Here is a 26,217-nt window from a genome sequence, read left to right as displayed (position 1 = left end):
CTCCTCGATGTCTAATGATAGTTTCCCAAGAAATTGAACTCAGCCTCTTCAAGATATGCCGATTATATAACTAACACCTGCAGCCAAGCTCCAGTTTTTATGTACATATTTGTCTTCTTCGTCTTACCAATCTCTTTTAAAAGGTAAGTTTAAATTTGGTTTATCATGTTCCCAAAATAACGTTAGGGATGGAGTTTAATTTTTTTCTTCCATATTTTTTAGAGATTTAAGGACAGGCTAAAGTTAAGGATAGGCTAGATTTAAGGATGGGCCAGAATTAAGGGCAATAAGGCATTTTAATTTAAATTCTAAACGGAAAACTTCTTCCGTGTTGTCTCTCCAGTTCCCGAGTCAAAATTTAGGCGCAGATATACAGCTCCACCCAATTTAGCACTTGACGCCGCCATTTTCCTTCATCTACAGGACTCGACCACTTCATCGAGAAGCCGCACAATGGGGCAGAATCCCAAAAAGCTGGCCAAAAGTCAAAATCTTTAAAAATCGATCTGAAATTTGTTACTCGGTGGTTTTTGGGGTCGCTGATAACGAATTTGGAGTCAGAATTACAAAATTCAATGTGGAGGATTTAATATAGCCATATCAGAAGTAGAAATATTTTTTAAATAGGGATTAAAAATTAAAAGATGATGAAATACAAAATGTCACATTTATCAAGCATGAAGATGTAAAAATGACAAATGACATATTAGACTATTTATATATTTCGTTAAATATGTATCGAGAGTGATTTATTTGAATCCCGTGCCAAAGTTGTAATATAAAATTCCAGTTTTTTCATAAAAGAAAAGAATCATCATCTGATGAAAAATCTTCTTAAGTTGGGACAATTTCGTCTTTATTTGCAATCTTCCCATGACTTACATCGTCCAGAGAAGGCGAAATTCATTTTACTCTACATTTTACAAAAACCTATACAAAAAGTTGTTAGGCACTTATAGGCAGCTGATTTTTTTTTTAGTTTACAGATAATAGTTTTGTCTTTTTTGTCCAATAAGTTAAATGACAGAATTCTGCAGAATTATTAAACTTTTTTCTTCAAAACTAAATTATTATTTCATTTTATAACGTAAAATTCACATAAGTTTGGTAGCCAATTACTATTTTTTGTAAAAATATTGAGTATTTTAACCTACGTATTCATAATCTACGTACATTTATGAGTTGATTCCATTTTGTTAGAGATAAATCGGTGAACTCTACGAAATTATATAACCATTTAAACACAACTATTACTTCTGTTCCTACGCGCGAGCAAGATGTTGCTCGAGCTGCGGTCGCCTTTGTAATTATTTAAAAAGCAGGTATAGGGAATTTGACCCTAATAGTAATGGATTCTGTGACTTGGGATATTACTCTAGCCAATCCAACAGTAAAAATTACCGAATTAGAAACTTTATTTTTTCACTTTTGGCCAGCTTTTTGGGATTCTGCCCCACTGTGAGCCGCCAGGACAGATAAGAACTTTTTTTATACCCTCTCCTATTATGAATTGGTTAAAATAAAACAGAAATACATATTACCTACATAAATTTTTATATAAGCCTTATAATTTTTTTTTGACGAAACATACTGAATGCACGTATTTATAAAAATATATATAATTTGTTTATTTGAAATATGATATTGTTACGCTAAAGCATAGTACTATGAATAAGCGAGATTTGGAGTAACTCCAATCACATAAACGTGTTCTTTATCCTTTATCCTAAATACTTTTTGGGTGTAAATTAACTAGAATTATGCCAAATTTTACTAATGATGAATATGTGGACATGCTACAAGTGTTTTTTTCTACGATCGTGCAAAATTTACTACTTATTGCACTACCTACTGTGCCAAAAGTTTAACTTTTTTTACAGTAGTACAAAAAAAATATTGATTACAAGTTTAATCTAAGCATATCCATAAGTACCTAACGTCTGACATTGACAATTTGCGCAATTAATTTCCAGTTGTCAGTTAAAATTTTAATATTATGTAAAATACTGTTAAATAAAATTTGAAATAAAAACAATCGTAGAAAAAATGTTGCGTGCAACATGTGCAAAAAGCATATTTGTTGCACTTAACATGATTGCAGCTCTCAACTTCGTCTCGAGCTGCAAACTTCATGCATCGTACAACAAATACACACTCTTTACAGTAGTTGCACAAATAACTGTTTGAATGTCGCAGAAACTTTTATTAAATAGAAGTACAATGAAAACGAAACTAAGAAATAATTTATTATCAAAAAGAGAAAAAACAAAAAACTTAGTTAAAGGACATTTTCAAAATAATTGCCATTTCTTTCTAAACACAACCTAACACGTTTATCAAAGTTGTTACGGACTCGAGCAAAAATTATGGGATTGTTGCGAATCTCATCAGCCGCCGCGAATATTCTTTCCTGTAGCTCTTCAACACTGTCAACTGGGGTCGCATAAACAATACTTTTTATATGTCCCCAAAAGAAAAAATCCATGGGCGTTAGATCGGGAGAACGTGCAGGCCAAGAGATAGGTGCCTCATTGCCGCGACCTATCCAACGATTCGGGTAATTTAAATTAAGCCACCGCCTAACTACTACAGTGCTGTGAGCAGGAGCCCCGTCATGCATGTACCACATGGCCTGACGTACATTTAATGGTACTTCCTCCAGAAGTGGTGGTAGATGCTCATTTAAGAACTGCAAATATTCAACAGCACCAAGTCGATGAGGTAAAACAAAAGGGCCGACAAGCACATTTTCTACAATTCCTGCCCAAATGTTTAAACTAAAATTATGTTGAAATGTTGTCATAGATACTTCGTGAGGATTTTCATGAGCCCAGGAATGAAGATTGTGCATATTGGTTAAACCATGTCTTTGAAAAGTTGCTTCATCTGTGAAAAGTATCTTTGAGGCAAAATTCAAATTATTTCTTAGAATATTAAGATACGATTCGCAAAAAACAACTCGCTTATGCATGTCTGGTTCAAGTAGAGCTTGAACTGGCCGGTGGTGAAAAGGATATAATAAATTATCATGGACAATATTCCAAACAACACTATGGGACACATTTAAGTGCATTGCTGTTTTTCTCGTACTAGTCTGACGATTTTCGTCAAACTCTTCAAGTACTGCATCCTCAAGATAAATAGTACGAACAGTAGGTCTTCGGCCGGTACCCTCAATATGCGGCTGTATTTTTCCAGTTTCCCGAAGTCTTCGTTCTACCGCCGAAAAAGTTTGTCTGTGGGGAACTTGACGATTTGGATATCTCTCATTATACGCTCTTGTTGCCGCAGCACAGTTTTTGCGACATTCAAAATACACTTGTAGCATGTCCACATATTCATCATTAGTAAAATTTGGCATAATTCTTGTTAATTTACACCCAAAAAGTATTTAGCTGATAACAGTGACAACTTACAGAAGAGTTAATTGTGACAACTGGCATGACAGCAGCACACTTAGTTTTTCTTTGATTGATTGCAATCATATACGGTGTGAGGTGAATGGTAATACATTTTATTTTTTTATTAATAAACGAAAAGTTTTAAATGAAAATTGCTAGAGAGGTAAAAGTTTCTAAAAGAACCAGTTTATCTAATGCGTATTTTTGGATATCGAGTTTTTACGAAATATAAAAGTTATGGCAAAAAATGGCTTGAGGGGTGATTATTTCAACCCCTTTCGAGGGGTTAAAATTTTCGATAAATAGTTAAAAACTCGCATCTGTATTAGTAAACAACCTGTAAAAAATTTGTTATTTGTACCTCGTTCGGTTTTCAAATTACAGCCAATTTCCATATTTTTTTTGGAAACTGATGGCTCATATCTCTTCAGGGGTGAACATTTTACTAAGGCGATTTTTTGCAGATCGTGTTCTTTTGAAATGTAGATTCACTGGTATTATTTATGCTACTTCATTCAAAAACACCCTTTATAAAATAATGACAAAATCATCAAAATTGATCAAGCTTTTTGAAAATAAAAGTTTAACCCTTTCTTTAATTGTTTCTAAAACCCTGGTCCGATACGTCCAATTAACAATTAACGTTATAAAAAAAGAAGCTATCTTGGGAACAAAGATGCGTAGGTGATTTCCTTTTTTTATTACCGTTAAAATAGAGCTTCTATTTAATGCAAAAAGCGAATTGCCGAACGGTTGTTGTTTTACACGTCCTACTTTGTTAGCTGTAAAGGGTAAATTAATTTCAACTTTTTGAAATTTTTCTTTTTATCAATTACAACCTACCTATATCAACGATATCGAATCAGCCGTTGGCACACATATTGCACCTTGGACTGACCGTTTTTTCCATATAGACCAGGCAAGTTAGACAATAAATCAAGAATACGGAAATTTGTTTCTGATGAACCGATCGAGTTGCGGTTTTCGGCATTGTCTTCAGAAAAACATCAGGAAAAAGTCTATCTATTACATTTTGGGGCTGGATCGAAACTGCATTGCGGGTGCATAAAGTGCATCAACTTTTCCGAATTTTCTAAAAATGGAAAAATTTACTAAAAATTGTAGAAATTTTTGAGCACTGGTTTTCGGGGTCGGAGATTCCGAATCTGACCCTGAAAAATATGCCCGACGGCCCTGGGGCCGCCCAGGGGGGCAAGGGGGCCTTCTGTAAAACATCGAATGAATAGCTGAGTAACCTTCTAAATTTCCATTCGGTGGTTTTCGGGGTCGGGGATTCCGATTCTGACACTGAAAAGTATGCCCGATACCCGTGGGGTGGGCTTTCTGGAAAACATCGAAAGGCACATCAGATTTTTGCAATAAAACCGCCCCACTTGCTTACCATATTGTAGGCTCATCTTTACATTGTAACACACTTAAATTTACAGAGATTAGACAAGAAGGGTAAGGGAAATTAACAGGAAATTAATGAGTCGAAAAGAATCCCCTTTATTCTGAGAACCAATTTTCTTTTTATTTGCAAGGCAATTAATGAGACAACTACTATCATATGTTTTTCTAACACTTTCACTATCAATCACAATTTTCATCATCAGTACTGTCATCACTGTCTCCATCACTATCATCTATTACATTTTCGACTATTTCAGAATTGGAACAGTTGGTTCAAAAATTTGTACATGCAATTGTGCATGTAATTCCATGCTTCCTGCTCACACAAGATCTGCACTGTCGATAATCGGATTTTGTCGCCTAATTGTTATGCATTATCCACAGTCGCACGGGAGATTCTTTTGAAAATCCATGAACCATGAAATATTCTTCGGTTTTAAGGAATATTTCTTTGATGTAACGAAATGTGTCTCTTGGGAACGGATTGTCCAGGATTTCCCCAATTCTACGACAATTTTTCTCAGTGATAGACAAGCTAAGATTAATGGATATTTTCCAGTGTCAGATTCGGAATTCCCGACCTCGAAAACCCCTGAGTAGAAATTTAGAAGGTAATTACTCAGCTATTCGATGTTTTACAGAAGGCCCCCCTTGCCCCCCTGGGGGCCCCAGGGCGTCGGGTATACTTTTCAGTGTCATAATCGAAATCCCCGATCCCAAAACCCTCGAGTGGGGATTTAGAAGGCAATTACTCAGCTATTCGATGTTTTACAGACGGCCCCCGCCCTTGCCCCCTGGGGGGCCCCAAGGCCGTCGGGCATATTTTCAGGGTCAGATTCGGAATCTCCGACCCCGAAAACCCGTGCACACAAATTTCTACAACTCTTAGTAAATGTTTACCATTTTTTAAAAATTCTGAAAAATTGATGCTCTCCAAGATACAATTTATGCACCCGCAATGCAGTTTCGATCCAGCCCAAAGTGTAATAGATAGACTTTTTTCCTAATATTTTTCCGAAGACAATGCCGAAAACCGCAACTCTTCTGCAATAATAATGCGCATTTTTCAAAAACTTACTACTTCGAGCGAATTTAGTGAAATTTCTTATCCAGGTTTTTTTTTGGGTGAGAAATTCAAATTTATCGACGATTTTGTTATATCTTTTAGAGAGCGCCACAAGCGACCAGTAGACCACGCATTTAAACTGTCAAAACTTTTTTGTGCTATGGTGTATTTCACTTTGGCCTGGAAACATTTTTTTCTCCAACTTTTCTGCTTAAAAATGGTATACCTTTCAAGAAAAAGGCATTTAAATTTGTAAATGCATAAAGAAAATTTGTTTAAAAGTTATTTTCAACACTGATAAACGAAATTAGGAGCACCAGATGTCCTACAACAATGGCATTATTTTATTTAAATAGAGCACTCCCGAAAACACCAAAGCCTAAATTTTCAAAATTGAAATCGAAGTAGTCTCTGAAACATTCGAATGGGCAGTCATCTTAAGACAGTTTATTTGTGTTGTAGGTAAAAGGTAAAGCTTAAATGTTTTGATTTGTATTTTAGGTAGAAGGTACCTCAACAGATGAACCCTACTTGGTACAGGAAGGCTCTACAGAACATTGTGCTGTGGAATCTGTGGGTCAACTAGCTCATGCTCTCTGCAAAGAGAAACTAAACGAGTCGACACTAGTCAAAGTGTATTGGCCAAAAAATAGGTGCCTTTTACTTCGAGATGATGTAGTATTTGTAGATTCGCCTGGTGTAGATGTAACCCCTAATTTAGACGAATGGATAGACAAACATTGTTTAGACGCAGACGTCTTTGTATTGGTAGCTAATGCTGAATCTACTCTTATGGTTACGGTAAAAATAAGTATATATAATTTTATAATGCAGTAAATCGTATTTCTTGTTTTTCTTTTGTAATAGGAGAAGAACTTCTTTCATAAAGTATCGACAAAGTTATCGAAACCAAACATTTTTATATTAAATAATAGATGGGATGCCTCAGCCACAGAACCAGAATTTTTAGATGAGGTAAGTATTTTAACCTGCATTTCTCAGTAAATACATTATCATTACTCTATTTTAATGTGATGAGGAATTCCAGCAAAATGTGTTAATCAACAAATAATTATGGTATATATTGATTGTAAGTATTTTGTTTATACAATCTGTTTAGAAGTTATTTGGTGAAACTTAAAATTTGAATTCAGATAATCAGAATAAGAAAAAAATTCTATGCAGGGATATTCGACAAAGCCACTTTTTTTAGATATAGTGTTGAAATTTTAAAAAAGTCAATATCTTTGAACATGTTTGACATGGATTGATGAAACTTTGACTAATTATTTATAATTATTTCAGTCAGAGCACGAAAAGTTCTATCGCTATCTTCCATACTTCCACTTTCATAAAACCTTCTATATCCTCCACTACACATTTACCCACTGTGCGTTTTCAATTGTTTGAAATTGAATATAAGCACAGGTTTGTAAATGACTTGTGGTGGTCCCCGGTTAATATGAATAATATTAACGCTACTCTTAGCTGGGGAATCAGTCACCGATCTCAGGGTTCTTTCGTGGTTCTTTTTGAGGTATTGTGGAGAGAACTCTATTTAAGAATAAACGTTTTATGTACATCAACACACACTACAATAATGCGGAGTAAAATTGACTCCAAAAATATACGTAATTTCTCGAAAATAACCACAACTTATTATTAGCGATTAGCAATACGCCTAGCCTCTTCCTTGGTCAGGTGGAGACTGCCGTACCAGGAGCGCTCCGTCGGACCGGTCCCTTCCCCCGCCCACTTAATACATGGGCGCACACACATCGAATCACGGCACTATACCATTTAACCACCACATCACCCCCCTACTTAAATTTAAGTTACATAATAATGGCTAATTTAAGTACCAAATCTAATGTGTAGATACTTAACTAGACCGAAAGAAATATATAATATAAGTAGATATGCTATGTGCGTATGACGCCAAAGTCCCATGTATTTTCTTATAGTCCGGGAGGCAGCGACACTATTCATGTAATTATTCCTACAAAGCTGATTTTTTCTCATTTTGTTGTATTGATATCGCAACTAAACGGAACGGCAGTCTACCGCGCCAATGTGGGGGCAAACATTAATAACAATTTTTGAAACATGTAAATAAATAATATGTAAATGTCTTATACCTACAAGTGTGAAACTTTTTTGTGTGATCAATTATACCAAAAAATACAGTATAATGATAGTCTACCGCGTCGGAAGCGGGGCCATCAAGAGAAGGTGTTGAAAAATTAACTTTTTTGACTTATTTCTACAAGGCTGAATTTTTTTTTCTCAAATACTTTAGTTTATAAGACAACCAAAGAAAACAGTCTACCGATCATCTAAGGGTGCAAAGCCTTGATAGACGCAATGGAATGCACGATCTCCCAATTTAAATAATTATAATTTTTTGAGCTCGCACCATTATTAAAACGTACGATATTAGTAATAACGAGCTAGCGTTAGCGAGCGAGATTTTAGCTACTATAATATTAGTAAAAGTTGAAAATAAATTTTTTTCAAATAACTGACCTTTTTACCGTTGGATAATTAAATTTATTTCTCTTTCACTTATAATTTATATCCATGACGCTTACCAAAGCCACACTTGTGAGCAGCTAGCACCAGGGTTGTCGCCTCTGGATTAGCAGTAAATACTGATTGGTACAAAAAAAAAACAGGATATGCTAAATCCTGGTAATTTACGATAAAATTGGAAAAAAGTTGAAAGTGGAGTTAACTTGAAGTTTTCTGAAGATACTACAAAGTACTAAGAAAAAAATGATCAATAACTATGAAAAACAAATAGATAACATTCTGCATTTTTGTTTGCCAATTTAGTACAATTCACTAATGGTAGTTTGGTTTGCGTTTATTTTAAGGATTTAGATTTAACTGATAAACGACTAACCTTAAAACCGATATAAAAGTAAGGAAATGATCTGGTGACACAACGGAAAGGAATATAGAACAATCATAGATAGAAGAACGGAACGCCAAGGAACTTTAAAAAGAGATCAAATTACAACTGCCGAGTTAACTTTTGTTTTGTTAATTCTTCACGATCAGGATTGTGGCAGAATTTTCATGATTTTCGATAATAACAACAAGGAAATACTAGAGCATATATTAATTTAAAATTAAAAATACTAAATACTACAGACTAAATTCAAAATTTCAATACTAAATGGGACGTTCAAAATATCAGATTTAGTATCTTATATATCGTGTCGGCTACACCGGATGACTCTGCTATAAATTCGACACGTAAAGATCAAGAGGGGATGAATGGCCGGAGCCGAGACAAACATATTTAGGGAGCAGGTATAACACCTTTTGAATACCCTGAAAGTGATCAGACACAGCAACCCGTTGATCCGCAGAGGCTACCGGCAGATACAGGCGGCCTAGACATCAACTTCTGGATGCAGGGTGAGTCGAAATTTTTCCGTCTGTTTCAGGACCACTAGTATCAAGAACCGAAAACGACGACATATACACACACACATCTCCCCCCCTACTTTCCTTACCCCTCTCCCCTCCCGCGTTGGCTTAACACAGTGCTTCCTAAGCTGCATTGCTGCGTGACCTCACCCACACATGACACACCCTGGGGGTTTACTCAGATGAGCCGACGAAGAAAGAGGAGCTCCAGAGGAATGGGCCCTTTCCGGCTGGGCCAGGACAGGAAAAGTCGCCACGAATTAATCGGCGGTCCGAGATGACGGGGAAAGGGCCTATATCTACGAGGTGTCCGGGCCTACAGCGAAGAAGTGGATAAAGAGCTATAATCCCGCTCGACCCCCCTCCATCCGAGGTCATATATCCAGCCAAGGATATTGGCTCGCCTTTTGAATAGCCAACCAATATTCGCCGAGCCCGAATAACAGTAACTTACTGTACTTTTCGTCATTCAGTTTACTTCTAAATTGTTTAAAATTAATAATAAAATCAGAGATTATTTTGTTATTTAATTTTAAAAAACATGCAACAATACATTTTATAAATAATAATATAGGATTGAACATTAAATAATTATGAAATTAATGTATTGCAGCTGCTTTCAATAGTTCCCGCGCAAAAACTTTAGCCATGTCTACCGAAGCTTTAACCACCTTGTATCGAAGATAGAAGACGTTTATTGACAATAATTATTGTAAACTACATATAGACAGAAAAGCAACTTTGTAGATTTTAATTTAATCTCGGTATGAGTTATTATTCAGAGCGACTTAAGCGGATTGGCGCAGCGACTGCCCTCGGGAGATCGTGCATTCCATTGCGTCTATCAAGGCTTTGCACCCTTAGATGATCGGTAGACTGTTTTCTTTGGTTCTCTTATAAACTAAAGTATTTGAGAAAAAAAATTCAGCCTTGTAGAAATAAGTCAAAAAAGTTAATTTTTCAACGGCTTCCGTGAGTGGTAGACTCTTGATGGCCCCGCTTCCGACGCGGTAGACTATCATTATACTGTATTTTTTGGTATAATTGATCACTCTAAAAAGTTTCAGCCTTGTAGGTATAAGGCATTTAAGTATTATTTATTTACATGTTTCAAAAATTGTTATTAATGTTTGCCCCCACATTGGCGCAGTAGACTGCCGATCCGTTTACTTACGATATCAAAACAACAAATGAGAAAAAAATCAGCTTTGTAGGAATTGGTGCAAAATTTCTGTCGCTGCCTCCCGGGCTATTATGAAGGTTCATATTAGCAGTTTTTGACGAATTTTACCCCCACTCCTCCACCTTTTCCCTTCCCCCTACCCTTCCCCCTCCCCTTCCCCGCCAGCCAATCAGAACGCAGGATCCCCGCAGGACCGACTTCAGCCCTCCCCACCTAGGACTTTGCCCCACCTAGGGCTTTGCCCCACCTAGAACTTTGCCCGCTAGACCCCCATGCAGGTATCTTCATGTAGGTATGTCGGATTCCCCACGTAGACAGTATTGTTCGTAGGCCTTCGCGTGTACCCCTCGTAGATATACGTAAATTGTATAGGGCTTCGCCCGCCACCGTGGGCCTCAAACGTGATCGAGCGGTGACGTAGACAGTAGTCACGATTTTCAATTTGTAAGAGTAGTTCAAAACGCGGCCGAGCGTGTATCCGTAGATGGCGTTGCAAGTGGAGCGCGAGTCTAATAAATATGCATGCATATTTAATTATTACAGACTACGGCTAAAAATATTTACTGGAATTTACTTTAGGAATGTTTGTTAAAATAGAACAGAAAGGGTCAATCCTTCTTCGTCTTAAATGTTCATATATATTTCTTAAGTTCATATTAAAGCCCAATGGCAAATTCTTTTATTTTTTAAATTGTATTGAAATAGAAATTATTCCGCTTAGGTGTGATAAGAAAACCAAGTCAACAAACGCTAGCACAGCTGCCTTTGCTGTCTCAGCAAAACAGCCCGTGGCCTGTTCTGGCGATATCAACTGCAGTCACTGCACTATGCGGCTTTTCTTGGCTAAGACTGTTAATAATCAATTTTATAATTAGTCATAAAATCAACGAGTCTGCTCTGCTTGTTTTTTGTTAAAAGTTTCTCGGATTATTATAGTGAGTGGTGCTTTTTGTGTGTATCCTTTTGGATAAAGAAAGGTAAGTCTATATACACATTTTCAGTTAAAAACGTAGCTTTGTATAGCAGTTATAATCTTAAACGGCAATTACTTCTCATAGTAAAAAATTCTATAACTAAAAATATTAGCATTAAATTCTAAAACAGTCAAACCAGCTACCAAAATTAGTGGTATATTAAACAAATTCACTTACACGTTTATTATCTATTGAAGAAAAATTCTATTTAAAACCACCATTATACAAGGCGTTATTTTAGCAGTTGAGAAAAAACAATAGCTACAGGGCCTTTATAAAAGTTACAAATTAGTTAACAACAAGATGGTGGCTAAAAATCTAAAGAATTATTTTTTATATTATTATTTTTATAGACAGCGGAAAGACAGAGAGAGAGAGAGAGAGCAGCATTGGAAAGGCATGCATTTTGGCTACAGAATGACAGAGACATGGAAACCAAAAACAAGGCATACGAAGGGTAAGTTGCTTTAAATTTCATCATTTCAGATTACTTTTCAGTTTTAATACACAGCCCACGTATTCTAAAAACTATAATTAGCTGTTAAAATAGCTTATTTATAATAAAATCATATTTAAAGCATTAATATTAAACTATAATTATTTTTCATAGTAAAGAAAACTTCTAATTAAAAATATTGGCTTATTTCAACAGGAAAACAAGCTAAAAAAATCCTCAAAACATATTAACATTCTAAAAACTATAATTTAGCTGGTAAAACAGCTTATTTAATACAGAAAAAATCACTTAATCGTAATAAACGTTAACTAACCGAAAATTAAATACAGGGCTTTATTATAATAACTGAAAAAATGAACCAAAAACAATTAAACAATAGGTAATTAGACGAATCTTTATTGAAAAAAGATAAAGGCAATTTACTAGAATCATAAAAATCAAAACCAAAATCAGATTAAATTTTTTTTATTTAAAACCAGTATTATACAGGGTGTTATTTTAGCAGTTGAGCAAAAACAATAGCTACAGGGTCTTTATAAAAAGTTACAAATTATTCAACAACAAGATGACGGCTAAAAATCTAAAACATTAATTTTATAGGCAGTTGAAAGTCTAACCAGGACAGAAAGGCATGAATTTCGGCTACAGAGGCATGAAGTTCAAAACAAGATAACAGAATGACAGAGACACGAAGAAAGAAGGCATACGAAGGGTAAGTTGCTAGATTTTTCTGCATTTCAGATCGCGTCGTTTGTACCGATTCAATACACAGTTAAATATGCTGGCTTGATAAGGTACCCGTGTCGTGTAGGGGTCTATCTTAAACGATTACCTAAGGGTAATCATTGGATTTTTCCTTGCCAACGAAAAAAGGTTTCAGCCACACGCGAAGAACTTAAATCCACCCGTGAACGCGAAAGGCCTTCGGGCTATCGAAACGATAAAAATGGCTGTCTTGTGGTTAGGGCAAATTCAAAAATATAATTGTTTGGTGCCATACTCGTAACACCATTGAACCATCTCGACGGCAGTGTTTCAAACTAAACAGATCCGTTGCGACTTAGGACATAATTGAACGTTATAGGGTCTTTCCTTACAATTAAAATTACTATTGACCCTTTACATAAAAAATATTCGGATTTTATTTTTTGTAAAATAATTTTTTGCCACTATTTTTTTCATGAAAGTTCAGTTTAACGTCATTTTTCATAATTTTTCATATTTAATTTTTTATTAAAGTACAGTTTTAGTAAAGTATAGTTTTGACCCAATTTTCATATAAATAATTTTTAATAAATAATTTTTCTGTTTTTTATTAAAGTTCAGTTTGACGTCATCTTGCATCGGAAAGTAATGACCCGAATTATCCGGTTCAGGCGTAAGAGTAAATTTTTTTAAAATATAAGACTAAATTTTTCTATATTTAATTTTTCATAATTTTTCTACTTTTAGTAAAGTACAGTTTTGACGTAATTTGTACATAAATTAATTTTTCTGCTTTTCTATATTAAGTTTTCATAAAATAATTAGTAATTTGTGGCTTGAAACAATTTAAAAAAAATTACAAAAACTTACCAGTTTGGTGTAATTTCTACATAAAATATTTTTTCTGCTTTTCTATATTAAGTTTCCATAAAACTATTAGTAATTTGTGGCTTGAAACAATTAAAAAAAAATATATACAAAAACTTACCAGTTTGGCTAAGGGAAAACGATAAACGGACACAGAGAGTGGCTGCAGAGGCAGGTAATGGGGTGGGGGTGGTTCTTTAGAGCAGACGTTATTATCAACTTGTGTCTCGATTTAAATTTTAAATACGAAAACGTTTCATACTAGGCTGAATCCTCAATTTAATACTGATTCTAATGGCAAAGACATAAACTTTAAGAGGCCTTTTAGATATCAGCCGTTAGGGACAGGTTCGAGATTAGAAGGTTTCGAGGTTATCAGCGGAGTATAAAAGTCGGATACGTCGATATATCTAGTCTTTCCTTTCGTGCTTATCTACCAGTACGTTGTCTTGAGTCTTATCTCCGCGCTGTTATCATATTTGAAATTATCGTTTTTAAAAAGGTGTTGAAAATTTTTCAATAAAGGTGAGTTTTTTAAAATATGGCGTGTCGCATATCAATTAAACGTCTTGCAATAAGATAGTGGGCTTCATCGATTTTATTCAATTTGTTCGCGATAGATGAAATGCTTGCCCCTAGCAGGTAGAAAGCGCTCACTATCTTTCCGTTTTACTCTCTTTCAAAAATTTTTTTCATATACTTTGAAATTTTTTGTGAGAATATACGCCCTATTTTTAATCAAACACATCTTAATCACGTGACCTCTTTTCAAGCATCAAAATTATATCTCACCGACACTAGTTACTTGAAAGGTAATAACTACGCGTCTCTGTTAACACCTCTCTCTTCGTTTACCTCGGCTAGCTTGAAACTCTATCTCGGGTTTGATTTTAAGTGAAAGGAAAATGATTAAATACACGTATTCTAGCTATTCTTTGTTAAAAAAGTTGATTTAAGTCAAAAAATGTAAGTTAAAGTTAAAGATATGTGAAACTCAAAATATTACTGTAAATATGAAAAAGATAAATGAAACTTGTTTAAAGATAATAATTTAGATGTTTATGAATGATTCTTAAACGTCAGGGAGCGTTTATAAATGCCAGGGCGCCATGATATCTTGGATATCAAAAATATGTGAGCTTAGAACGAAAGTAGAGATTCGTGGGACACAAAATATGAAAATACAAAATTAACAAATACGACTGACAAGTAAAGTCACTTACCTTGCGTCGGCTNTGGTGGTCGTGCTGTGCCATTCGGGCGATTTCGCGTTAAAGTCCCCGATGGCTACGGTTTGGGGCCACGTCTCCAGGACAGCGCGTAAATCGTGATCGGTAAGCGGGAGCTGAGGGGGCTGATAACAGGTCACCACGGCGATGTCTCCGTACCTGCGAGTACGGATCGATACGGCGGCGGCTTCCATGTTTTCTAGCTGAGGAACCTGTAATATATGGTGATCTATACCTCCTTTTTACGAACAGGGCCACGCCTCCTCCATGTCTGTTTCGGTCCCTGCGATACACTAGGTAGCCAGGAATCCTAACAGTGTGTGCGTCCTCTACTTTGGTCTCTTGTATCGCCATCACGTCCACGTCTAGACGGGGCAAGAGCTCCTTGAGTTCGATTTTTCGTCCCCGGAATCCGTCGACATTCCAGGAGGTAATTCTGAGGGACTGCACATAAGTCGGAGGGTCCATTTACTCCTGTAACAGAGAACATTTTACTGAAAAAAGCCGACATCGCGGAGTACATCTCCCGCATTTGTGCCAGCATACTGGCCACATTTGCGGGTTCCGTGCTCCTGTCGGTTTTGGGCCCTCCCTTGGGTGCCGCAGCGGTGCCCTGCTTCGGCCTGGCGGCGTCGGCGAAGCTCTTCGCCGCCGTCACCTTCGGGGGGTGTGCAAACTTAGCCTGTTGTTTGTTGGCTTGGGAGTCATCTTTGCGCTGCTGCTTCTTGCTCCCTGTCGTCTTTTTAGGGAAGCTAGGGCATCCGCGGTAGCTGGCGGGATGTTCCCCGCCGCAGTTGGCGCACTTTGCCGGGGTCTCGCGCTTAGTGCAGTCTGCCGAGTGGTGACCCTCGCCGCACTTCACACACTTGACAGCTGCGGTGCAACGGCTCTGCGCGTGACCGAAGCGATGGCAGCGATGGCTCTGCGTCGGCTCGGTTCTCGCCCTCTGCGGTTCCACCCTGACGACTAGGTGGCAGCATCTTGTCACCTTGAGCAGGTCCTCTTGCTCCTGGGGGACTTGTACAAGTACTAGAGGCATGGGGGCCTTGTTCCTCCGGCTCTTCATTCTGAAAACAGATGATATTTTGAAGCCCTGTACTTCGAGGTCATACCGAATTACCTCGTTGGAAATTCCGTCTGGTAGCCCTCTGATCACGGCCCTCAGCAGCCGCTCGCTTGGGAGAGAGAAGGTGTGAAATTCCTTCCCCTCGTCGGCGAGGACACGCGTGAGACGTCGATAATCATCAGGCGTTTGCGGGTGAATGGCGATGCCTTCACCCGTTAACCTGGCCCTGGTGTAATTTATTTTCCTGTTTGTCAGACTCCTGCTGACCTCCGTCCACTGCTCCTTCTTGCGAAGGATGACAGGCGGTATCCTATCGGCTTTCTCGGCAGGGGCCGCGCGCTCTGATGTCGTCGCTAGTACGATCTTGGGGACCTTCACCTGTTCGGCGACAGGTGCTTCGTTCGCTTTTGCTGGCTTCTTTTTAGCCTTGCAGGACTCCTCCTCGGAACCCGACGAGGTCCCTGGCTTACCTCGCTTTACCCCTTTTGGGGTTTGTTGTCCCTTGAGGGCGTTTAACAGCTCGGTGTGCTGTTCTCGAGACCTCTTTTCAAGGTCGTCGAACGCCTTCCTCTGTTGCCTCAGCTCATCTCTGAGGTCGTCGATCATTTGCCGTAGTCTGGCATTCTCTGCTGTCAGCTCACTCTCACAGCTAGTTGTCTCCACGACCGACCAGGGCCTGCTGTCGCCGGCTTCGATGCCACTCGAGCGGTCGCTCACTATGGGGGTCGGGGATCTCGACATAGTGCCCTCCTCCCCGGCACCCAAATCTGCAAAATAAATGCCGGCGGTCTCTTTGCCTAGGCTGAGATAACGTCGGTCGTTAATAGAAATTTTGCAATATAAAATTGCCGAATTCTTTCTATAGATTGCCTTAATAAAGGCAGAATATTACTTGTCTTGTGAAAGACAGGTTTTGTGGGGCTTCCACTTCACAGTTCCTCGCAGTGACACTCACTGCACAAACGCTGCACTGCACAAACTACGTCCGCACAGTTCGGCTGCTCGCTTGGAACTAGCTGCTCTGGGTGCGCGACCAGCACTTTTATATGTTTCGGTGCGGTAGAGCTAGGCTTCGCCCACCGCACCGAAAACTCGACCTTAGTGACATCCCCCCGCTCGGAAAGACGCTTGGTGCTGGTTTTCTGTTGTACCATGTTTATTGGCACAATCAAAAAACCTGAAACATACAAAACTAAAAACAATCACAAATTCAAAAACGTATTTACAAGGCAAAAATCAAAATTCAAAACTCAATACAACATAAAACACAAATAATATAAACTCTCAAAAATCCAAAAATAAAAATCAACAATTCTCGTCGGGGATGGTTACCAGCGTGATAGCCACCGCACTTGGTCCTGGGGAGCGTCGTCGGATGACCTAGGCGTTTGGTCGGAGTGCGGGTGCACTCCACGTCGTCTACGGTCGTCATGGACCTCTCCGTTGCACCAGGGTGCCAGTGGTACACCTTCTGGTGGTCCGGGGAATCCATCACGCCAGGGTGCCAGTGGTACATCTTCTGGCGGACAGGCTTCTACGTTGCGCCAGGGTGCCTGTGGTACACCTTCTGGCGGTCCGGCTTCCACGTTGCGCCATGGTGCCAGTGGTACACCTTTTGGCGGTCCTACAGGCGTCTCGGGTGGCCTGGGGGCTCGTCTCTGGACATCTGTTGCAGGTAGCGCCTGCTACCTACAGCTGGGGCGTCGCTAGTAACCTCCACGTTACTAGCTGGAAGTGGTTCCGGGGAATCAGGTTCTGGACAGACCCTGATTTCTTCTAAGTTTGCTTGGAACGCCGCAGCAGCTGGGGAACGGCGCCTGCTGCTCGGATGGCGTCCATCGGGCGTAACCTCCAGGTTACTGACTGGGGTGGACGTCATCTCCATGACTGGCTGCTCGGAGTTCCGGTCGGTCGTCGATGTGTTACCCACCAGGTAAGAATTCGCTTCTAGGTAGGTCAAGGTGGGCTCCTGCCTTGAGCTCGAAGGAACGGTATACGTCTGGCTTATTATCTCCGCACGCAGCTCCGCTCCTGGCGGCGGCGTCTATCGCGTCAGAGATACGGTGACGATCTGGATTCGACGTCGTCGGCGTGTGGTTTTCCGCCGGTGAAAAACGAATTCGTCGTCGCGCGGAGAGAGTTTGTCGTCCGGGTCGCAATTCGTGACCTCCATAGTATGATTGACGAGTGACTGTACGGTGCCCTGGCTCGAACCAACGCCATTATCTACGCTACGTCCTCGATCCGCGAGAACAGGCTCGACGTTTTCGTTGTCCATGCTCCAGGTCGTTTGATATCGAGACCAAAAAGTATTTGTGCTGGCGATGTTTTAGTCGCGGCGTTCTGTCGATTGCGCATTGCGAAGAGGGACTGGGGCAACTTTTTCGGCCAATTTTCCGGGTTTTCCTACACGAGCGCGCGTAACGTCTTCTTAAGCTCTTGGACGCGCCACTCCACTGGGTTTGCTTGTTGCCAATAAATTGCGGACTGAATATGCTCTATATGATGCTCGGCTATGTACTCGCGCCACGAATCCGACGTATACGTACAGGCGCTATTCGTGATGATGACCTTGGGGTAACCGTACCGCATGAAGATATCTTGTAGGGAACCTATTTATTCTTGAGACGTTGCACGACTCGCTGGCTTTGCCTCCACCCATCGTGAAAATAGATCCGTGAGGACTATCAGGAACCGATGACCTTTATCCACTCCTTCGAAGGGGCCCAGGACGTCCAGGCTCACCATCCTCCATGGTGCCTGAGGTGTACGCGGTCGTAGCGGCGCCTTATCTCGCGCCCGCCCGACTTTCACCGCCGCGCACACCTCGCACGTCCTGACTCACTCCCTGGTGTCGTCATCCACCTTCTTCCACCAGAAATGCTTGCGAACCGCCCTGAGCGTTTCGTCACCGCCTGGATGGCCGGCTAGTTCCGCGTCGTGGAACTCCTCCAGCACTTGTCTCCTCGCTAATTTCGGTACGTATATCTTCAGGTCATCTCCATATCTTCGCCGCACTAGGTCGTCCCGTACTGCATATTCCCGCAACTGACGCTCCTCGTCGTCGTCCTGGAGACCCGCCAACGCTATTCTCTCCAGCCTTAATCTATCACGTTGTACTGAAACGTCCGCCAACTGCGCCCGTTTCACAATTTCCATAATCGTTTCACCACCAATCTGCATAAGTAATAGTTTGTCTAAGTCGATTTCGAATTTTTCCGCCGAACCCACTTGCTTCGGGTGCTCCACGTTCGGCGACTGCGGCTTCTTGGGTGTCGGCGTTACTGCTGTCCACCAGGTCGCGTCGTACCCGCGGTCTCGGGGTGATTGCTGCTTATCTGGTTCTGGGACCGGGCGCGCGGCTGCACCGCGGCCCCAGGGTCGTTTCCCCGCCTCTGCTGTGAACAGTATCGCGCGAAATGAACTCCTCCGCATGTATAACACGCTTGCGGTGGCTGTGGTTGTCTGAGTTCCTCTTGCTGGTCGGCTACCGGCGGCGGCGGCCTTGACGTGCCCCGCGTGCGGTCTTCCCGAATATCGCCCTCTACTTGGCCCACTATCTCCAACAGGGCTTCCAGGCTGCGGAAAGACCGCGCGGGCCGCCGGTCGTAGCAATTCCACGATGTGCGACGTTTATTCTTCGACCGAAGTATCAGGTGATAAGCGTTGGAATAATAACCATTTTTCCATAATGAACGTATACGCCGCTTCTTCTGGGAATTGAGGACGTCCATACAGTTGTTTTCTCAAGCCGGCTCTTATTGCCACCGAATCGTATTTTGCAACGAATTGAGCCTTAAAGATTTCTCAGTAAAGACCTGGCGTCTCGATTTGCCGAAACCATCGCAACGCGTCGTCCTCGAGAACGCGTCTCACAATCGGGGCAAATTTGTCTGCCGGTATGCGGTTCTTAACCAAATAATCTTCCACCTTTTATTTTTTATTTATTTATTTATTTATTTATTTATTTATTTATTTATTTATTTTAATTACAATATCCAACGAGCAATGCCCAGTTACAGGATAAGGTTACAAACTAAAAAAAAAGTAATAAAAATAGGTGAAAGAGATAAAAACTATTCTTAAACAAAATAAATACCACAAAACATAATATCTAAAACAAACAGGGAACAGACAGATAATATTAAAATGCTATAATACAATACAAACAAATGCAAAAACATACTTATACAAACATAAAATTCAAAGGAACACTTTTTTAATTTGAGTAATACTGGAGCAGGGTATGTCTATGCGAGATTCAATATTAGAATAACCAATAATCATTTGGTGAACCGGAGACGCTTTATATAAATTAGTACGATGATGCTTGGTCGCGAAGAGGTGTAAATGTCGGGTACAAGTTCTAAGAATATGAAAATTGATCATTTGTAATACACCTGTGTAATTCATGTGTAATTCACATATAATGTTATTATTCAAGATCTTGTATAAGAAAATGACTGAATTTAACTTGCGTCTTTGAGACAAGCTACTCATATTGAAACGCTTGAAAAATGCTTCCTGAGGAAATCCTTGAGGAGGATACTGGCCATCAATTAAAAATGTAGCTGATTTAAAGAGTCGGCGTTGAATTTTTTCAATAGATATTATGTGTGTAGCGTAGATAGGTGTCCAGACTACAGAGGCATACTCAAGTTTAGATCTAACAGATGTATTAAATAACAAGCAAAAAGTATTAATTTTCATAAAATTGCACATGTTTCGAACAATAAATTCCAAACTTTTGTAGGCATTCATTACCACAATTTCAATATGCTTGACAAAAGATAATTTAGGGTCAAAATATACGCCCAAATCTTTAACAAGGTCAGGTCGTTGAAGGGCAAACCCATTCAGACTATACTCATATTGAATTTGATCACATCGTCGACTAAAAGTCATGATATTACATTTGGTAGAATTCAGAGGCAGCCTATTAGCAATGCACCAAGAGTTAATTATATCTAGATTACGTTGAAGATTGATGGCATCAAATACATTATCAATTAGAGAAAATATTTTTATATCATCGTCGTATATCAAATAACGCACATTCAGCTGAGAAGTAATATCATTAATAAATAATGTAAACAACAAGGGACCAAGAATATAACCTTGCGGAGCACCTGAAGTTTGGGCAAATTCAGTAGATTTAACACCGGAAATTTGAACAAACTGAGTTCTGCCAGTGAAATATGAATTCATTAGCTCAAGAAAGTCTGACGATAGTCCAAAAGCGCTTAATTTATCTATTAATAGTCCATGGTCGAGACGGTCAAACGTCTTCGAAAAATCTGTATAGACTACGTCTACTTGGCTTCCCCGATCTATAGCGTCGCTGATAAACTGAATAATGCATACTAAATTCGTGACTGTCGACCGTGCTTCCATAAACCCATGCTGTTCAGGAAGTATAATATTTTTTAATTGAAAGAGAGGACACGATGTATAGTAGTTTAAAAAACCTTACTGAAGTTACACAGTATTGCAATAGGTCAATAATTAGCGATATCATTCTTACTTCCTTTTTTATATACGGGGCATATACTTGAAATTTTCCATTGATCAGGAAATGTATGTGATGTCAGAATTAAGTTAAATATGGTGAAAAGAGGCTCTGAGAAGACGTTAGCACAGTCTCTAATCAAGAAAGCGGGTATTAAGTCCGGACCCATAGTCATTTTAGGCTTTAATTGTTTGATAGAAAATAATACATTATTGAGAGAAATAGAATTATAGGCAATAGTAAGTGCATTGTTATAGGAAGCCTTGTCTTTATTGAAACTACTAGATGCGATAAACGAAGTTGAAAAATAGTCTGCAAAACCATCAGCGATTTGTTTGTTGTCACTGCACGATATATTATTGTAAACCATTGTAGATGGGATAGTTACCTCTCTTTGAGTTGACAAAGGTCCAGAACTTATTTGGATTGGATTTCAATTCTAATTCCGTAGCAGAAATATAATTTGAGTAAGCTGTTTGACTTTTATATTTCACGGCGGAACGCAACCGCTTAAATGTATTATAAACTTCCCCATTTAAGGAGGACCGATATGTGTGCCACGCATTATTCTTCAACTTAATAAATCTAATTAAATCACCATCAAACCAAGGTGGATAGCATTTATTAGAAAATATCTTACGTGGAACATGTTTAATGAAGATTGAATTTAATATTTCATAAAACTTAGAAACAAACTGATTGACACACGTAAAACTTTTTAAAGGGGACCAGTCAACCAATGGCAGTTCCTGATATAAAGCGGGAAAATTAGCCTTTTTAAAATTAAAATTAAAATCCACCCCAGAGGGTTCCCGACTTCTTGTTAATTTATTTGGAACACAAATGCTGACAAGCAATGCAGGATGAAAAAGATCTTCAGGGAGTAATATGTCACGGGAGTGCGATACCACACAATCAATATTGGAAATAACCAAATCCAGAATTCTATTGTTACAATTTAAGACGCTGTTATATTGACTGATGAATTCGTAAAAGTTTAAAAAATTTACAAATTAATTGTTAAATTGTCTGACTTAGGGGTATAATCCGCATAATTGGGGATGTTAAAATCGCCAACGAATATTATATTCGAGTTATATATCTCATACAATGATTCTAGGGAACAAAACAATTTTTCATAAGAGTCTTTAACAGCTTTAGGCGGTATGTAGATAACAAACATACATACATTTACCTTAAATTTAATAGAGACAATATCGATAAAGTAAATATCGTCGAAAATATTACTATCGAATTTGTAATCGAACTCGGATGCGTTAAATTTCTATTAATTGCCATTAAGACACCACCCCCTTTACTAGTACCAGTAGAGATAAAATTTCGATCTGTGTGGATGCGGAAAACATCATAGTGATTGTTATCAAACAACTCATCGTTATAAAAACTATCATTCAGCCGAGTCTCGGTAAAAGCAACAACATCGTAAAGTGCAACTGAACTGTTAACATTTAAGTCATTTATCTTAGTGCGAACTCCTCGAATATTTTGGTATTAAAATGTAAAACTAGGCGAACAGGAAGAATTGGGCTTGACCTTAAAATTATTCACAGCAGAATTATTTGATTGCTATTGTGGAGAAATAATGTTATCTCTAAATTTTTTAAGAGTTGAGATATAAACATGGCATGTTTTGTCCCAGACAGCGTGGTCGGCACCAACAGGGTCTTTACTGTTCTCATTTATACAAGAATAATTATTAGGCCGTGGACACTCATCCAGCTTATGATTTTTAGCACATAAAGGACAAATATTAACAGAAGATGTACATTGTTTTGCCAAATGGTGATATCCACAACATTTATAACATCTCCGCAACTCAGTTGCATCAAAAACATTGCAATAATCATAGCCAACAAATAATTTACCATTATTTAATAATTTATGATATGTACTCACGTCTGTCTGAATCACGGCATGATATATCCTTCCGTTTTTTTTGGATTGTATACAAGATATTACATTAAGAACACTATTTTAATGTACGATATTAGAATTTTGGGTTTTTATATAACTAATAAGGGTAGTCTCGTCCAGTTTCTCAGATAATCCTACCATCTTAAGTCTGGGAACTTCTTTAATTGTGTAATTGTCACTTTTGTAATGTTGACGTTAGACTCAACAGGGTGTACGTTTTTTATCATATCCGTACGTTATATTAGCGTAACTTGCTTTTAAATTCCCTTGTACAGCAATTTGATCAATTTTCGATTTAAGTTCATCAATTTTTGGAACAATAAACTCACTTAAATTATTTTGCACAGCAGTTTGAATTTCGTCCATAAATTGGGTCAGAACTTCAGACTTGAATTTGTTAAAAAGATTAGAAAACTCTGACAGCTTTTCTTTCAGCTTAATATCAACAGAAGAACACAGTTTAGTAAAGCCCTCATTGATACGTTGGAGATTAGTAGTATACTCCTTCGCAGTATTATTTTCCAATACGGAACACTTCTTTTTGCAGGAATCACAGAGGAAAAATAAGTTAGTACTCTTACTTAACATTGTGAATTCTACACTATTAAGTCCAATACATGAAAAGTGAAACCATTTCTTACATGTTCCTTCACATCCAACAACACGTTCATTCTTGTCAATTTTACATTTAGAGCAGCCCGACATGGCTAGAAAGTAAGACGCCGCCTCTGGCGGCGACCTAGTGATGATGATACCAGATCAAACACGAATGGAAAATCACTCAAAATTGAAAATCGCCACTACCTTATCTCAGATAAGGGTGTATCGATGAGTGTGTACACACAATTATCAACAGGGATGCACTTCGTTCATATACACAATTTAAATTGTATTAAAAAACCACTAAAGCACTACAAAATATAGACAAACGACTAGAGGCTGATGCGTACGTGAATCGCTTCGCTTCTCTCCTAAAAGGTATGAATACGTCAGGCCGTTCCACGTTTCTTCCCGAGAAGACGACGTCCAGCTCCTCCCATGATGGCGGTAACGCGGTAGCTTTCAGGGCGGCCACTTCTTGGGTCAAACTTCTTACGGCTTGAACGAGCACCAAGCTCGTGTCCATCGTTACGGTGATTTCTAATGATTCGTGTTGAGTTTCGTTTGGGCGCCACTGGGTTTCTGCGACGGCGGTCTGACGATGCCGTCGACTGTAGAACATGGGTCGCGGTTTTGACGAATCCGTCGTCCAGCCGCTCGTATGCGTCGTTGTAAACCGCTCGCGAAACCTCATGTTCTTGGTCCATACGCGACGGAGCCCGACGTTCCCGGGTGACATGCGGTGGAGCCCCACGTTGCTGAGCGACATGTGACGTCACTCGGCTTCTGCGTCGTAATTGAGCGCCGTCGGCGACGACGCCCATCGCGACCCGTTCACCCCGTGCTTCCCGACGAGCTGCCGCATGATTAACTCTCTCTCGCGGTTCCTCGTCGTAACCGACATCCATCAAGCGCACGTAGTTCATTGGTGCCAAACGCGACATACCGTCCCTCGTTGGCGAAATTCTTTTTATAAAATTAGACTTGTTCAGCGAATTCTTATCGGAAATACACGTACTACCTGGGTGGGTCTAAGACCTCTTTTCAACTTAGCTTTTTGGGATTTGTCTTTTTCCCCGGGGAGATATGTTTGTTTTTCCAAACGCTGTTTTATTTGCAAGGAATAATCTTTTTCCTTCTATACAAATTCTTTTTTATTAAAGGAATTCTCTTTTTCCTTTCGAAATTCTTTTTGTTTAATATTTTTGTATTAAAAAAAATCCTTTTTTTTGTTACGAAATAAAAACGCAGAATTCTTAATGTTTGGTACACCGAAAGCACCACCAAGCGCCTTGTATTGGAGGAGTCACTCAATACGTCGACCACGACGTGTCAACGCTAGGATGTGAGTGAGCTGCTCTGGCGCGCCAATATCCTTGGCAGGAAAGTGACCTCGGATGGAGCGGGGTCGAGCGGGATTATCGCTCTTTACCCACTTCATCGCTGTAGGCCCGGATGCCTCGTAGAGGTAGGCCCTTTCCCCGTCATTCCGGGCCGCCAACGCGGCCGGATTCGATCGGTTGATGGGGCCTCCTCCTGTCCTGGCTGGGCCCAGCCGGCTAGGGCCCTTTCTTCTGGGGCTCTTCTTTCTTCGCCGGCTCGTCTCTGTAAACCCCCGGGGGTGTCGACCGGGGTGGTGGTTTTGGGTGAGGTCGTGCAGCTATGCAGCTTAGGAGCGCTTTGCTAAGGTGGCCCTTAGGCTAACGCGGGAGGAGAGAGTGGGATAAGGAAGGTAGGGTGGAATGTGTGTGTGTGTGTCGTCGTTTTCGTCTCTTGATCCTGGCGGTCCTGAAACAGACAGAAAAATTTCAACTCACCCTGCGTCCAGGAGTTGATGTCTAGGCCGCCTGCGTCTGCCGGCAGCCTCTTTGGGTCGGTAGTCCACCGCGTTCCGGATCAGCGGGTTGCTGTGGATCTCGGCGCGCTCGAAAAGCTTTCTCGCGCGCTCTCTGATCGCTTCCAGGGCTGAGGTGAATCCCAGATCCCGGCGAATGTCGCTGTTGCGGACGAACCAAGGGGCCCCCGTCGCGCAACGGAGGGCGATATTCTCGACGGCTTGCACCCGGGCTAGGTGCGTCTTCGCTGCGTGTCCCCACGCGGTTCCAGCGTATGTCAGCTGTGGCTGCAGTACTGCTCTGATGAGGGTTAGCTTATTCCGCAGGCAGAGACGGCTGTCCCTGCACAGAAGCGGATAAAGCTTCGCCCTCACCATCCTCGCTTTGCGCGTCACAGCATCGACGTGCGGCTTCCACGTCAGCGTGCAATCCAGGGTTACCCCTAGGTACTTGACGGTGGTCGCCCACTGGATGTCTTCTTCGTTGAACTTTACGTGTCCCTGGGGATGCGTTTGGTATCTACGAGAAAACATAATACC

General features: G+C 39.9%; 1 protein-coding gene and 1 long non-coding RNA gene across 2 annotated transcripts in view; both read left to right on the top strand.

The window, feature by feature from the left end:
- Window positions 1–10,718, top strand: part of LOC108915152 (transmembrane GTPase Marf-like) — a gene marked incomplete at its 5' end in the record, with an annotated part of 37,826 nt that extends 27,108 nt beyond the window's left edge. The window contains 3 exons of the mRNA XM_018721119.1: window positions 6,382–6,681; window positions 6,748–6,855; window positions 10,593–10,718. Coding sequence (XP_018576635.1) covers window positions 6,382–6,681; window positions 6,748–6,855; window positions 10,593–10,718 — 534 coding nt within the window. The remainder of the gene's footprint in view (window positions 1–6,381; window positions 6,682–6,747; window positions 6,856–10,592) is intronic.
- A 666-nt stretch (window positions 10,719–11,384) lies between these two features.
- Window positions 11,385–12,806, top strand: LOC111692474. The gene is made up of 3 exons (XR_002763239.1): window positions 11,385–11,478; window positions 11,829–11,932; window positions 12,533–12,806. It is a non-coding gene; the product is annotated as an uncharacterized LOC111692474 (long non-coding RNA).
- Window positions 12,807–26,217: the final 13,411 nt, after the last annotated feature.

The sequence above is a fragment of the Anoplophora glabripennis genome, unplaced genomic scaffold, assembly GCF_000390285.2.
Source record: "Anoplophora glabripennis isolate ALB-LARVAE unplaced genomic scaffold, Agla_2.0 scaffold1467, whole genome shotgun sequence".
NCBI lineage: Eukaryota > Metazoa > Arthropoda > Insecta > Coleoptera > Cerambycidae > Anoplophora > Anoplophora glabripennis.
The sequence above is the reverse complement of the archived record's forward strand: the minus strand, read 5'-3'. Positions and strand labels throughout refer to the sequence as shown.